Source organism: Camelus dromedarius, chromosome 4 (genome assembly GCF_036321535.1).
Source record: "Camelus dromedarius isolate mCamDro1 chromosome 4, mCamDro1.pat, whole genome shotgun sequence".
NCBI classification, from domain to species: domain Eukaryota; kingdom Metazoa; phylum Chordata; class Mammalia; order Artiodactyla; family Camelidae; genus Camelus; species Camelus dromedarius.
In genome coordinates this window covers 39,182,476-39,199,505 of record NC_087439.1, presented here as the reverse complement: position 1 = coordinate 39,199,505, position 17,030 = coordinate 39,182,476, and the positions used below count along the sequence as shown (strand labels likewise).

Here is a 17,030-nt window from a genome sequence, read left to right as displayed (position 1 = left end):
CTTTGCCAGTGACACTCACTTTCCCACATGTCCCACTGAAGTTTCACACCATACAGACCCGGCTCCTAACCTGATCCTGCCTCTACACTGAATCATCATTCTCCTCAAGATTCAAGATGGTCCCAGCTAATTGTCAAAAGAAGAAAGCAATCAAAATACTATATTGCCTGAATGACTAAAAATTCTTTCTGAGGTTTTTGCATTTTAAAAATACAGTATTTTTTTAATACAAACAAATCCCTAACCTGTGAGATTCCCATCACCACAACTAAAGAAAATATTCAGAGGGTAAAGATGTGAGGAAACTGCTTTGAAGGAATCGCTCTAGAAGTCAGGCCCAAAGAGTCCGTCAACTTCTTGACTGTATTCTCTAAATCTTGAATCTTGAGTTTCTGTTCAAGGATGGTTGGCAGTAGCTAGTTGTAAACTGAGTCATCCCTTTGTGCATTTCATTTCCAGATTATAATAAAATGTATCTTATTAGCCTTGCAGTTGTGCCTTTAAAAGGTTATCATCTTCTTGGTTGGAGGGATCAGATTAACAATATATTATAGACAAAAATATTGATCCTATTTTCTAACAGAATACAAACCAAACAAAATCCTCATAATTTGGGCAATGTGAATTTTACACAGAAAAGGAAATAATTATTAGGACATATTTAAGACAGAGTCAATAATTTACTATTTAATGTTCAAGAAATTAAAGGAGAAAAAGGAAATAACTTGCTAAAATCAAGATGACACAAAATGAGTTATCTTCATTACTTACACAGCATTATTTTATATAGATTCAGAATTAATCAAAATATATAAGGAAAGACTAACAGTTATTTCTAGGAAGTTAAAGAATATGTCCTTTTTTTTTTTAGTATATTGGTGGGTATAAAAAAAAATGAGATTTGAGATTTTGTTTTCCTATAATACAGTACTTGAATTTGCCTGTAAAATCTTTCTGGCAAAATTTGTGAACTTTTATGTAAATATAATGTACAATAAAATATGAAATAAAATTTTATTTGAATTTTAATAATCATTTAAGATACAAAATTCTATAAGGCTTTATTAGAATTTTAATATTACTGACACTTTGAAATGAATTCATATTTTTGACCTAACACTCAGTTTTCATCTCCTTAGGGTCCACTTTTATTTGTAACACTCACATAATTCCAGTGAAAAACCAAGAGGGCGTGGCTATGATGTTCATCATTAATTTTGAATATGTGACGGATGAAGAAAATGCTGCTTCCCCAGAGAGGGTAAACCCAATATTACCAGTCAAAACTGTAAACCGTAAGTAAAAGGCAACATGTACAAAATGCTCTTGATATTCCGCTTCTGTAGTCATTTTAATACATGCTTCATTTAGATTCAGTTCTCAAAATATGTTTGCATGTTAAGCAAAGTAATTTTATATAGATAAAAAAAGCCATAGCTGACATTACCCATCAGTGCCTTATAGAAGTGATCAGCTGCCTTCAAAGTCGTTTGAAACCATGACTAATTCAATCAGCCCCCTACTCATGGCCGTTTAGGTTGTTCATAAATTTCGGCTACTACAAATATTGCCAGAGTGAATTGCACATAAGTATTTTCATACTTGTATATATACATTCTTGGACAAAAGTATCTTCAGGGTAAGCTTCTATAAGTGGTATTCCTGGATCAAAGGGTAAATGAATATATAATATTTTTAGATACTGCCAAACTCCCCTCCTTTGATTTGAACCACTTAACACTACCACCTAATCTAATCAGGTTTAATGTATTAGACCATGCTAACAGAGTGAGTCAGTCATCTCGAATTTTGTCAATGGTAGGTGAGAAGTAGCACTCCAAGTAGTTTTGGTTTACGTTTCTCTTATTACGAATGAGTGCTCATATGAGTGAGTGAATATATATAAATTCATATATTTAAGCACTATGGACATTTCTTTTTCTATCAGTTGTCCATTTCTTGTATACATTTCCTTTTTTTTTTTTTGGTCTTTTTCTTTTAGATTGTGGAATAAGTGGCAAATCACTTCCCCAGCAAATTGTCCTTTATCTTTTTCCTGATTTTTGTCACACAAAGCCTTTAAAAATTTTTTTTATAATGTAGCTGAATTTAACAAACTTTTCCTTTGTTGATTCTGAATTTTTGCATCATAACTAGAAAAGCTTTCACCATTCCAAGGTTATGAACATAAATAAATTCACATTTTTTAGAACTTATTTTTTAGGATCTCTGATCCATTTTAAGCTTAACTTGATTTATAGTGCAAGACATAAATTTATCATTTTATCAATGGATTTTCAGCTGTTCTAACATTATTTATTAAAGAGTCTATCTTTCACTAGTAATTTGAGATGCTACCTTTATCACATACTTAACTTCCTTATGTGCTGGAATATATTCTGGACTTTCTATTCTGTTCTGTTAATCTCTGTGTCATTCAGAATCACACTGTTTTAAATATACAGTTAACCTCTTATTTATGACATCCTCCTTTTAATATTAATTTTTAGAGTTCTGGGTTGCTTCTTGCTGAATATCCATATGAACTGTAGAAACAACTTGTCTGGATTAAGAAAAATCACTTTGGTATTTTTATTGGATTCACATTAATTTTATAAATTAATTTGAAGAAAATTAACATCTTTTATGATGATGAGTCATTCTATACAAAAATATGTATATGTATTTTCATTTTTTAAATCTAATTGTTGTGTCTTTCAGGGGTGTTTAAAATTTTTCCTAATTGTTACTTTTCTACTTGGCATTTAACTTTGTTGTTGTTGCTGCTATTATAAATAGGGTCTTCTCTTTTATTATATCTTCTGATAGTTTTTAAAGATACTGATTTCTTCTGAGTATGTTAATTTTATATTCTACTATCTTAGTGAGTTTTCTTAGTTTGCAGAGTTATACATTGACTTCTGAGTTTTTCAAGGGTTCTATCATATCAAATAGAGATTGTTTTGCATTTTCCTTTTCAATTCTTATGCATCTAATAATTTTTATCTAATTCTGCTGGTTATTACCACCAACATATTATTAAAAAGAAACTGATGGTGAACATCATGACTTGTTCCTGATTTTTGTGTGGATGCCAGCAGTGTTCCCCATTAATTCAAATGATGGCATGTGGGTTGAGTGTAATGTGTTTTATAATTTTATGGAAGTTTCCATTGACTTGTATTTATTAAGAATGGGCGTTAAAATTTGTAAATTGCCATTTCAGCATCTATGAAAATGAACACACTATTCTGTTTCCTTATTTTTATAATAAATTTTATTAATGAAGTTAATAACACGAAATCCTTCTTGCATCCTGGGAAGGAGTCACATTTGGACATAATGTGTTTTATCTTATAATTTTGGATTTTTTTCATCTAAGATTAATTTAGGGTTTTGCATTAATATTCATTAGGGAAACTGATCTGTAATTTTCGAATGTGTATATGAGTTTCATGAGATATTGGTATCAACGTTATTTCTTTAGAAAACAATTTAAAGTTTCTTCTGTTTTTTCTATGCTACAGAACCATTTAAATAGTTTGGGGATTATCTGGACTTTAAAAGTTAAGTATGATTCCCCTGCAGATTTATTTAAACCTGGTACGTATTTGTGGAGTAGCTTTTTGACAATTTTATTTTTCTCCAGAGATTGGACTATTCAAATTATCCAGCTCAACAGTATCAGTTTTGCTAAATTTTATTTCTTGAGAAATTATTTATTTCATGTAGGTTTAAAAATTTATTTTAATAGAATTATGCAGTGTCTTTTATGACATTTTTACTATTTCCTCTGTTTTTATGGTTATTTCCCTTCTGACATTGCTTAGTTCTTTTTTAGTTTTTGCCCCTTAATTTGTGAATTAATTTGTACTTTTCTTTCTAAGGAACTAAATTTTACTAGTTTATTAATACTGTTAGTATTCAAACTCACAAAATTTTGCTTTTATCTTTATTAATTCAGTTTTTATCAGCTTACTTTGTTGTCCCTTCTCTATTGCTTTATTTTCATTCTTTCATTTTTTTGATATATGATTTTAAAGTTATATTATTTTCTCTAAGCACTATGTGAACTGGACCCTATGAATTGAGATATGCAGTATTTTCATTATCTTTTTCTAGAAAATATGCCAATTTTGTTTTCTTAGTTTTTAACTCAAGTTGTTTTATATAGAGAGTTTTTAATTTTCCAGTAAGAAATTTTTTTTATTAAATATTAGTATTTTCTAGTATTATCTTGTTTTTATTATGGTCAGAAAATGATATCTGTATTATTTCCCTTTGGTGACTTACTAAGATTTGCCTTGTGGTTTTATTGTTTGATTGGTTTTCATGAATGGTCTATATAAACATGAGAAGGTGATATTTGAGAACATTATAATACATGAGTTGATATGTATTTTGAAATCTCTACCTTATGTTATTTAAGTCATCTATATTCCTGTTTTCTCTCCTTTAGATATGTCTTGGATTAAAATAAATGTATTAAAGTCTTCTATTTTTAGGGTATTTCTATTTTTCCTTGTATCTCTTGTAATTTCTGTTTTATGAATATTGCTGCTGTCTTATTTCACAGATACTTACATTTCATAGGTAGCCATATAAATCACTTTATATTATTACTTCTAAGTTAGCCTTGTAGCATTCCAAGGCATCTTTTTTATTTATTAACTTTACATCTAAGTTCTCCTATATCTTAAATCAAGATACAGTTTTTTTCTTGTTCCATTTTCTTATTATATCTTTATTTTTAAAAACATTTAAAAAAATTTTTTTATTTATTATTATATTATTTAGTTATTTTATCTTGGCAGGTCAGGGGAGGTAATTAGGTTTATTTACTTTTAGAGGAGGGACTGGGGATTAGAACCCAGAACCTTGTGCATGCTAAGCATGTGCTCTACCACTTGAGCTATACCCTCCCCCTCCTTGTTATATCTTTAAACCACCTTTTAGTCTTTCTTTGTATTAGTTGTGTCTTTAAACATTGTGGAGTTAAGTTTCTTTTGTTTCTTATAAGAAGAAATGATACTTCCCTTTTAATTTATAAGTATTTTTATTTATTGATATAACTAATAGTTTTTTTTAGTACTAACAGATTCTATGTTAAATATACTCTCAAAGTATTTCATTTTGTTATGTTTTCTTTGCTCTTTATTTGCTGTGTGCTTTTGGTTTCTTTTATCCTCTTTTTTGCTTTTATGTTAGTATTCAGAAACATTTGTATCTTTTGTAATATTTATCTTTATAAGAAAATTTTATGTAATGTCTTTAATTTCTCCCTTTTCCTTACTGTATTTTGATCTTTTACTATGAACAAGAATAAAATTAGCTTGTTAATTCTTTTTCCTTCCCTTTCTACCATGTAATTTTAGTTAATAATAAATATCATCTGTCTTAATGCTTATCTTTATACTCCTATGTATGCTTAGTCTTCTACCAGTTTGTTGGTTTAAATTATATTATTTGATTCCTAGTTTTTGCCAACAAGACACTCAGTGAGCTTACTTCATATTTCTTCTTTCTCCTTCTCACATTTTCTTTGGTTGTGGTATTTCTAGTCTCTCAGAGGATGTAATTTGCATACTTCTAACTTTTTTCTTGGTCTTAAATTTCTAGTGAAGCTCACCACTAGTCTTTTGCAGAAGTTTCCCCAAACATAACTTCTCAGATAAAATTCATCCTCTTCAGGAAATGTTCATGGGTAAAATACTTTCAGAGTTCTCCCATGTTCAACATTATGCTCCAGTAGCCTTGACACCCGAAGGACAGTCTAGGTAGATGTAAGTATCTGGCCCACACTCTACTGCCCTGTGAAGCTTGTAGACAGTGTTCTACTCTTCTTAAATCAAATGTTAATAATGAGGAGTCTGATGACAACCTACTTGACTGTCCCTTGTAAGTGATTTTGATATTTTTCCCAGAGTCCCAGAAAATTTTATAAATAAACCAATAATTGGAGACTTTGATACTCCCGTTTCAAGCCAAGGCAGAGTTTTAAAGTCTAAAATTGTCACTAGCGTACATCTACACTTGTCTATTCTAAGTCAGTTTTCCCAGGTACCTTGTGGGTCCTTTCAGTATGCACATTAAATTTATCTTTTATTTCAGGAAATTTTATTGAATTACAATTTTGTGTATTTATTTTATTTATTTTGCCTTGTTTGTTTATCTTCTTCAAGGACTCACATAATATGTATGGTGGATCTTTTTTGCCTATCTTACATATCTGTCAATTTCTTTCTGGTCCTTTCTCCTCTATTTCTATTTTATTTTCTTGGCTTCTCCCATTTCTAACTTCTATTCTTGTGGGTAGCTTGTAATGTGGCCTTAATTTTTTTTAGATGATTTTGTCTTTTTCTTTACTCAATTTATTACCTGTATTTTTTCAGTTCTTGTTTGCATTTTCTTTTTATTTGTCCAGTTTTTATTCTTTGTTTTTGAATTCCTCATTTATAATCTCATTTCATACTCATAATTGCTAGTTTAAATTTTTAAACTTATTTTGGCATGTTATGTATCTATTCTGTTTCATAACTAGATATTTAGCATACTTTCCTCTGCAAAGTATGTTTTTATTCCCATTTTCTTTTTTCTTTTATGATATCTTTGTACAAATGTTAGAGTTCTCTTGTTTATGTCCATTCATGAAGGACTTTTTGGGACCAGCACTAGCAAGAAATATGGTGAGGGGCAAAGGTTATAGGTCTTGTTTTAGTACGTTTTTCAGTATTTCAATTCAAAGGTTCATTCATACATTGCAAGGAGTTTGTAACTTCAAGGGGTTTGGCGGGAGAAAGGTTGCTTATTATTTAAAATATGTGGCATTCCCTGTTTTTGTTTCTGTTTGTTTGTTTGATTTTGTCTTTTAATTCTTCTATTCCCGCTTATGTTAATAAGAAGATCTTACATTCATCCACTTCTTATTTCCCAGCCTCCCAGGGACAAATCCACCTGTGAAGATCCCTCTACTATTTCTGCAAGAAATAGTGCTTTTCACTTTTCTAGCACTTTCTATTGTCTCTCAAGTAATCAATGCTTTGTTCATTAAGGTCACAGAACTCATTTCAGTATTTCTTCCTCATTGTGAAATCCTCTTCTTCTCAGGGTAAACCCTATTTGTATGTGTCTCATCACTCTAAGGAGTCTTTTGTACCCCACCTTTTTCTACTTAGTTTCTGCCTGACTATTTCAGTGTGCTCTTCTTAGCTAATTCTGCCTGTCTTGGGCATTTATTTTCCTGACTACGTGTAAATTTAAGTTTGTAATGTCCCTTTCTCTAATTACTCTTTAGGCATGTTTATGGGTGTTTTTAGTTACCTCCCTTATTGATCTCTATGGTTTTTAGAAGGATCTGTGAGTAACTGTCATTGAGTAACTGTCTTCCCCTTCAACTGTGGGAAGCCGAAAGCCTTATCACAAAACTTTAATATTTGAAAAAAGAAATTGTTATATTACATGTAAATCAGACAGCTAAATACATGCAAAATAAAAAACACAGTCCCAGAAGCCTATATTGTAAACCTAAGTGTAATACTAAATCAAATGTATACCAACTAAAATTTTTCCATAGTATTAGTTACTTCCTTAGGTATGTCTAAAGGACAGTACAATATTCTGTTAAGGCAATATTGGAGCAAATATATTAGTGTAATACAATTCCAACGTTCTGAATATTTTACTCTGAAGCAGTATCACACTCGGGGAAAACTCTCTATCAAAACCACCAATTTGTCAGTCTCCCAGGTGACATAGTTAGAAACAAAATTGAAGTACTGTCAAAAAAAACTATTGTAATACAAAAGACTTTTTTCTTTAAGTTGGTGACTGTTTTGATTTCTTTATATTTTCCACTAGCAAATTCAGTCATTATTGAATGGTTCCTGAGAGTATACTTTAGGTAATGTCAGCCTGTAACTTGGTCATGAATGTCAATAAGGTAATTTGTGTTGGAGGAAGCCTAGTTTTGTTTCTTTATTGTCTTCAAAAATTTTTCATTTCTTCCCACAGAATAGTTGTCTTTTCATAGTCCATCAAATTGGATGGAAGTGAAAAAGGGAGGAGTGCATCAGCAGTATGGCAAAAAAGGGGAATTTTTGAAAATAAAGTTTTTATTTCAAACTGAAATGCAAATGGAGAATTGAAACTTTGATTTCTTGAATGGAAGGTAATCGATACAGCAGCCTCCCAGGGTATCACACACAATCTGTGCAACTTTATACTCTGATTAAAATAGCATCTCTTTGTAAGTCTTAGCAAATTCAGTAGAGATTATTCTTATTATGTGAGCATGAGTGGTTTTCCTACACAGCAGCTGTCACTCATACAGAGACTTACTAGAGAGAGTACAGATATGCAGACAAGTGTTTCCAGAGCATTACAAAGGCTTGTTATTTACAACAATTATATCAGTTTTGATTATACCTTCTGTCATTTTATCCTCTAAATTTCTCTTGGTGTCAATTTTTGAAGAGTTGATTGTTAAATCAAGCAGAAATTTAAAGAGAGACAAATTATATTTGGTAGCTTCTGATACTATCTAATTTATACTTTGTATTTCCAATCTTTGGCAAATTTCTTTTTTCCTTAAAGTATAATTTTACTCCCTGTGTAAAATAATGATATTGACTATTTCAAACATTGTTGCCCCATGGTGGCCACTAAAACAAACCAATAAAGAAATAAAAGAAAATCAAAATTTGATGCACCCCTTTTTGCAGAAACCTTCAAAATGCGTAATGTCTTATCTACATAAGGAGTGTGTTTTTTGTGTTTGATGGAGGGGAGGGGAGGGAGGCTGCATGTCCTTAATGTTAGAATTTAAGTGAAAGTAATGGGGAAGAGGGTACTGTTTGAGAGGATTTGGGTTTCTGTAAATGTAACTGCCTCTCCTGAAATGTAGACAAAGGAAAAAAATGTGAAGTGACAACAAGAAACACTGATGAAAAAGAAATGAAGAATTAAATTGAGAAGATCAAGTAATAGAAAAGGAGTTAAATACATAATAGAAAAGATGAACTATGAAAAGGAGCTATGATAAATTGGGCTGAGTAAATTCTGGAAACCTAGACACTTGTATTGAATAAAAGGTGGATCAATTCACAGTACAAATATCTAGTTTCTGGGTTAGGAACACAACACAACCAAAGTGGACAGATTTGGGGAGAACTAATTTTTCACACTTAATCTCTGTTGAAGATATAGGACCAGTGACAAACAGATGACTTATGTCCCCTGAAATGAAGCAAGTACAGGAGAGTATTACTGTAATAGACCTAATTATCAAATTAATAAATACTGCATAGGTAAGTTGATTAACTGCTATATAATAAATATAAATACCAAGTAAAAGATATAATTAAACCTTTTCTCTTTGATTGCTTAAACTGAGCAGTCTGAAAAATGAAAATGATACTTGAGTGAAAGAGAAAATTCTAATTTTCCTACTAAGGGGTCACATCTAAAGGAACTAACAGCAATGGGAAAATGTGTTCTCTTTTTTTCTTCTCTAATATCTGTCAGTATGAAATATTTGCATAATGTAGAAGATAACCAAGTTACATTCTGGCTTATGCTATTAATTTCAAAGTTAATTTTCATCAAGTTTAAGATGCTTTTGTTTTTATTATTTTAAATAAAATATTTTAAAGTTTTATTTTAAATTATTTACAAGTATATTTAAGTCTTATATTTCTTCTGTTTTATAGGAGAAATCTAGGATCACCAATCTAGTTTACACAGACACACATGTACACATTTTAATTTGCCAAAAATTTCTTGAGGGGGTTGGGAGAACCTAAATAAACAAAAAATTCTTGCTTTAACAATATACAACCCAACAGAAAATGAATGCATCCTATGTTCTTAACATGTCTTAAAACCAAAAAGTCAGTTTGAGCCACTATAAAAGTTGACCTTAAGCTCATATCCACATATAAATTTTAACTAATAACTTTTTCACTCTTCTTATCAATTTAAAATAGCTTTTTATGTCTACTTAATTTACTGTTGCCATCACTGTAGAAAATCCATACTTTTCTCATTTTACTAATAAACTTTAAATATTTCCCAACAAGAAAACAGGCCCAAGTTAAGTTTTTTTTTAGTTCACAAAACATAATGAATTTTATCATTTATTAATTTATAAATGATTATACTGCATGTAAATAATTATACATGAGATCCTAATTTTTTTTGGATACTTTACCTCTTTCTCTTAGCAAGTATTTCAAACCTTCACCAGCCTTCTCATGACTCTCATGTCAGAGTCACCTCCTTAGTCCTGACAGATCACCTCACCTTCAATACCTCAGAGCAAGGGGGAGGGCCTGGGCAGGAACTTCTTTAATCTGCCCATCCTCAACAAATATACCTCAGCCCCTGGTGACAAATCTTAACAGAGGCTCCAGTATCCACTTGAAACCCGTTCCCTCTGCCATTCCTTCATAATACGTCCTCACCCATGCCCCCCTCTCCCTGCTATGTCTTCATACCGGCCCTTTCCCTTTTGCTCCTCCTCATGCTGCTGAGAATAGCCTACACTTCAACTGACACATTCTGTTCACATCAAATAATTTCTCAAAGTTTTAATTAATTATATTTGTTGCCAACATTTAAAAATTGGAAGATTGCACATAAAATTAAGATCTCTGGCTCATTTTGGAAAAAATACGAGTACCTGGTCACATGTGTGCAGTAACTTGGAACAGAATACTGGCCATGCCTTCCCCTGGGGTATGTACTCTGCAGTTTGCTGCAGTCTTGCACCTTTCCTTATTGCTTCTTTGTACTTGACTTTCTTCACTTTTGTTACTTGTCTCTTCTTAGAGGCATTGGGATTTTCCACACGTACTCATTGTTTTCCTTATTTCCTTTCTTCCTCTGCCCACTGTAATGAGCTCTCTATGGTGTGCTCTCAACGTTGCCCTCTAGGTGGAAGCGGTCCTGCTAAATTTGATTCTCTTCTCTCTGGTTCTTTATGTTCCATGACAACACGTTCCTTTGCTTCTTTTGAACTCTGTGACCATTATTTGAGTACCATTTTCATGTTCCTCTTAAATAAAACACTCTTAAACGCTGTTTGTTTATTCTCCAAAAGCTGTTCTTCTTAGAATTCTCCGCTTAGTCATCTTCTCTAAACACCCTGCTTGGGCAAATTTATCCATGACCTACAGGATAAAGACTCCCCCCCCCCCCCCCTCAAATGGATATCTCCAGCCCACACCTTTCTCTAGACTCTTCTCATTTCTTAGTACTTCATATATCCAACTCCCCATTGGACATCTTTTTTTGGAAGATTTTAGCATTTCTGAAAATTTAGCATTTTCTACCTAAGGCTTATCTTTCCATCTCCAGCTACCATCCACCCTGTTTCATCAAAAACTCTTGCTCTTCATGCATTGTGAATGGTGTCATCATCAAAGCCACCCAAGCCAGAAACCTGGGCATCATGCTAAACTTCTCCTTCTCTTTAATCCTCTCTTCTCCCAACCAAAGAGTGGTCAAGTTCTTTCAAGCGCACCTTGTGACTATCTCTCTCATACAGCCCCCTGTAATTGCCTATTCAGGCCCTCAACACGTCTTTCTTAGACTGATACAGTGATCTTATAATTGGTATCTCTGCTTTCAGCCTCTTTCCTTTGTATCATAGATCATGCTATTATATATCGGGTCATATACTCCACTGTTTATATCGTTTATAATGGTTCTCTATTGCCTAAAAGTATAAAACTCTAAAGCCCTGTGCATTAAGCAAAAGACCCATGTTCTGGCCTCAGATACTTCTTGAGCCTCATTTCCCATCACAGTCCATCCTGCCCCCCCCCCCAACCATCACATCCCATATATTAGTGGTGATTTTTTGAAACCACCATGCATTTTATAGCATCTTGTTTGTATAATATGGTGTCCTCTCTACTAGAATACTTCATTTTTCTAACATGCCTTCTCCAAAGGACCTTTTACCTGTGGAGAGTTCTTAATTCATTCAAGTAAATTTACCTGTTCTTGCCCCTGTGACCATGGTACCTTGTACCTGTCTCTACTGCCACACTGGTCACATCTGTTTGCCTAGTAGACAAGAAACAAATGACAAAAGAACGCCAGGGATAAAAATAGAGAGTGAGAGAGGTGAGGGTGGTGAAAAATTTAAGAAACCTACGTTATTTAAAGTAGCCAGGAGCACTTAGGCTCTAGTTCATAGCAGTTCATAGCATTTTGCAAATAGTGGGCACCCAGTACATATTTATAGAATATATAAATAAGTGAATATTATTTTCATATTGGGTAATTGAGTTTTTCCCCTACTAGATGAGGATTAGTCAGTGATTCTCCAAGATTGAGACCATCAGTACCACCTTATAACATGTTTGAAATGCAAGTTCTTGGGCCTTACACCAGTGTATCTGATGCAGAAACACAGAAATTCAGCAATCTGTGCTTTGACAAACCCTTGAGTTCATTCTGATGTACATTAAAGTTTGAGAACTCCTGGTCTAAGTTAATTATGTTTAGATAAAACCATAAAGATTAATTTTAAGTAAAGCTAAAAGTAAAACTGCAATTAAGTAAAGTAAATTTCTTTACTATTCTATTCTCACAATTATTTCTGAAAGTGCACTTTTTCATTTAATTCATTAAAGTATCATAAAGGAGATTCCACTACCTTTAAAATTATTAAAATTACTCTTCAAATCAAAAGAGAATTTTTACCTTTATGCTTACTAAAATAAAAGTTTGAATTACTCTAAAAGCTTTGACTAAAGCAAAGTCTATACACACAAAACACAGTTGGTAATTTAGGCAATTATCTAATTAATTTAAGCCACTAAAATGTGTTCATATGCTTTGGACACAATATTCTGAATAATTGACATAAAATATGTATTTGCCTGAATAGCTACATTAACCCCTCAAATTTGTATTCCAGTTTTCAGACTTCAAGCTAAGGAACAAAAATTTTCTGTACAGCTGGTTTATAAAAAGGATATTCACAGTGTTTTTACTATTCTCCAGTGGAGCTGAAAGTCATTCTTTAATTCAAAGATGAAGAGCTGCGTAGTAATACAGAGTTTCCCACTCAGTAAGCATTACTATAGAAACAATCTATTATTCAGATGAATATAATTAAAGGTTTTACAGCATAACTAATGTTTACTATTATCATGTGTTTGGAAGTTTCCTCTTCTTAAAGATTAAATTTAATATAGAAAAAGGAACCATGACATGATTGATAAAAGAATTCTGGGAAAAGTTCAGTTATAAGTTACAATCAACTTTATATCATGTTTCCACATAAGATTTGGGCTAAATACTTATTCCTAAGGTCAAGAAAATTGCTGGTAGTTGTAAAAATATGCATCATCTCTTCATTAGCAATGAATGTTAATGATGACCTAAATCAGCTTGTCCGCACCAGAGTCCCCATACACATAACATTTACAAGAATTTGTTACCTAGCAACACCCAAATCAGGGGCAGTCTATTCAGACAGCACGTGGGTAACTGGTGTCTGTGCCATTTGTGTTTGGAACACTCCATCAAGAGAGTCCCTGTCCATGTAATGACTACATGGTCATCCCGGGTCAATCTAGGTTACAATGTTATTACTTTCACACAACATGAGTGGACTCCTTAACTTGGCATTTCGAAAAGAAAGAAATCTATAAAAAAAAAGAAACAAAATAACAGTATTGTAAATCATACATTGATTATTAAGCAGTTATCTCATAGAAATGGAAATCTAGTTAGGTATATATAATGCTGATGTGTTTTTCTTTCATTTCCAGTGTCCCCTCATGAAGGGATTATGACCTTGAGTGGCTAAAAGCAGTCCACCACCCTGTCCTCTTTTCTGCCGTATCTCCCTTATTGTAAACCTGTGTTTTCTGCTTCTTTGCTCTAATGATGACCCGGCTAGGTTGGAAGCATTTTCTCTTGGACATCGTCAGCATTCGTGAACTTGTTCCAGAAGTTCTCTGCTGCTTGTAGCTCCTGTGACTGCTCTCACTGCTGCTACAGCAGTAGTACCCTCCCCTGATCTGCACTTGTGTGTGTCTGGCGCTACTGGGTCAGGACTCAACGTTGCTTCAAAATTCCTATTTGGTCCTATAGTTACTGCCTTATTGTAAGATGTTACTTTTTCTCCAGTATCTCTCGCCCAAGGATATGTCCCAGGAGTCTTAGTCTTTCAAAGCAGTATTGACCACATCCACTCTTTTAAGGGGTCCCAAATTTAGTTTCAGTTTTAGTAGGTCGATGGACCCCCTGGTGATCGTTTGTTGTCACAAACACCAGGACCACACTGGCTGCACTGCCCCATGTGTCACCCACCAATCAGGGTAACCAGGTCGGTACTGAGTTCACAGTGAATCATTCTTTTTCCCAGTCTAACTGCTAACCACTGCCTTCTTTGACAATATTATGGGTTGCTCTGGCAGCCGTGGGCATCATCGAATACTCTTTATGCAGTTAGTAAGGAAGACTCATCTCTTTGCAGGGTGCCTCCACGGGAATTTCTTCCTAAAAAGAAAAGTCAGATATGTCAATTATCTTCCCTGTTTCTCCCATCAAATTTGATCTGTTGCTCTTTCTGACTCAGAGATTAAAGTTATACTTCTCTGCACATCCAGAGCTATTTAGTTGGAGAAGAGTCCATAGTGCTTTTAAGGCTTCCAATTTAAATGTCAGACTTGTGAATCCCTGAGTATAGAAAAGTACATAGATTTTAATTCAGATTCTTATTTTATGTAATAGTAGCTGCTAGTAGAATTATTCAGATCGTATTTTTTTCAGATCAAAAACTGGCTGCCCTTCTCCATCTGTACTGTAGGCACTGTGCCTCAGACACCTTGCTCAGAGCTGGGACAGCTGCTGGAAATATTGGCTACTGCAGGTACACAACTCTGTCCTTCACTGGGAATTGTAGCAAAGGCAGGGAACTGCCTGACCCAAGGTTATGGCCCTTCCCATGGGGTAGCTGTAGGCAGTGACATGCTGCCATTTACCCTGACTTCATTTTGGTATTAATTCTAAAGAGCTATCCCAGCTCCAGAGTCCCATGAGGACCAGCTAAAGCTTTAGTTTTATTTTCATAAGTTTAACTTCCTTTGACCAATCTTGTCTTCCTCTTTTCCTTATAAGCATATCCCCTGAGAACAGTTCCTATATACCCTTTTGCACCGTCCGTTTTCAGGGATCCAGCGTAAGATACCTCTCATCACCCCAAATCCTTTGTGAGGGGAAATATCTCTGCTCATGGCTTCCCCTCTCCCCTCCACACACATATGTCCTCTCCTTACCCAACTAGAGCCTCTGGTTTGCATGACTGCTTGAACTTAAATTTTTCTCTACTTTTCAGTTTATAATTCAGCTAAACAGAACCAACCAAAATGCTTCTGTTTTATACTTAACTGAGTTCTAGTAGTAAAATTATTAGGTAGTCAAAGTTCTAAGAGTTTGTAGAAATTATGAGAAATCAACCAAAGGAATCACTGGGAATTTGTCATTGCAAGGAAATTCAATGATTAAGACTACAGGGAGAATTTTTCAGAAATACCTGGTTTTCTGCAAGAAATATTTCTACTTCTGATGTTCCTAGGTATATTCTTAAGTTAGACAATAGTTTGATGTCAAAATTAGCACAATAGTTGTCTTCCAAACTCTAGTAGATGAGAAGCATCTACCGGGGGGAGAGAGAGAGGAATACCAGTTCAGATTGATGAGGTTTCCTCAATTTGGAAAAGTTTGGTAAAACCATTTTCTAAAGTCCCATTACCACAGGAGATAGAGGTAGAGATGCAGTTGTGATCATTATAATTTTGTGGGGACTATGATTAGTATAACTGTATATGTAAAGAAACTCAAAGCTAGAAGGAATATTAGAAATCAGCTAATCTTAGGGGATCTCAGAGGAGGTTAATGGAAGGGTTTTGGTTGGGGGAGGAAGATTTTGTTATTTATTTAAACTTTGAGATCATTAAAAAAATGTGTGTGCATTTATTTGCATTTATTTGTATTTATTTAGACGAGAGTGTTATGATTTTTACTAGATTCTCATGTATATATTTATGGCCCAAGAAAACACCAAATCTTGGGTAAAACTGAAATTAAATCAAGGAAACTGCTGTTTTATTCTGACTTTACCCTGATTTCTTGTTTAACCTTGGGCCAAATATTTAACAGTTTTCCATATATAGAATGAAGTCATAATCTTAGGCTTTTAAAATAGAAAACCACTGGGCAGAGCTGTGTGCCTTCTTGGTTGAGATGTAAAAAGCTCTTAGTTAAATGTGACACAGGCTGCATGAGAATGCAGCTTCCAAATATATATTCAGCAGCTTCACAAAAGTGTCATGTCCTGAGAAAGATATTGTGGGGGTAGCTAGTCATAAGTTCAGGTATCTACCTCTTAGATGAAAATGTTGCAGTCAAACAAAATTATGTTCATGTAAATAGTTTATCAGTACTTATTTGGGGGAATGTGTAAAAAATGTGTAAAAATTTTTATTCTGTTTTTCTTATTTCAGATTTATTGAACATTTTAGTAGATAATAAGCTTAAAGGTATCTGTTTCAGTTATTCAAGTTAGAAAGCATATGTAGTAAAATACAGAGACAACTTACAAGACTGTTTTTCAATGTTAAGAAACGTAACAGGATTATACTCATCTGTGTTTTATAGTTCATGCCTGAGAGTGCTAGCATTGAGCAAAATTCTCAATGTGTATTCTTTCCGGATGAACTGCAGTTGGACAACTAAATCTGTAATGCAATATAGCATGGTCATATTAACCTAGTGATGCAGAAAAGACCATCTGTACCACCTTGGATATGACTAAACTGCAGGAGCAAACTAAATGCCTTGTGCAGTCATCAATTTAAGAAAGGCAGTGAATTGTTTTTAAAGGAGGAGGGTAATGTAACTGATGAAAAATGAATAAAAGTAGGCATTGACCTCAGTGCATTGTAATAAGCTTGCAGAATTGATTTGTAAACTGCTTTATAACTCAATTCCAAGTGCATTAAAAACTA

At 33.4% G+C, this 17,030-nt stretch overlaps 1 protein-coding gene across 3 annotated transcripts in view; it reads left to right on the top strand.

The window, feature by feature from the left end:
- The window catches only part of KCNH7 (potassium voltage-gated channel subfamily H member 7), a 390,131-nt gene that overhangs the window by 256,009 nt on the left and 117,092 nt on the right, over window positions 1-17,030 (top strand). For all 3 annotated transcript variants that reach the window (XM_064484857.1, XM_031451550.2, XM_064484856.1), the window contains exon 3: window positions 1,140-1,295. In XM_064484857.1, coding sequence (XP_064340927.1) covers window positions 1,140-1,295 — 156 coding nt within the window. The remainder of the gene's footprint in view (window positions 1-1,139; window positions 1,296-17,030) is intronic.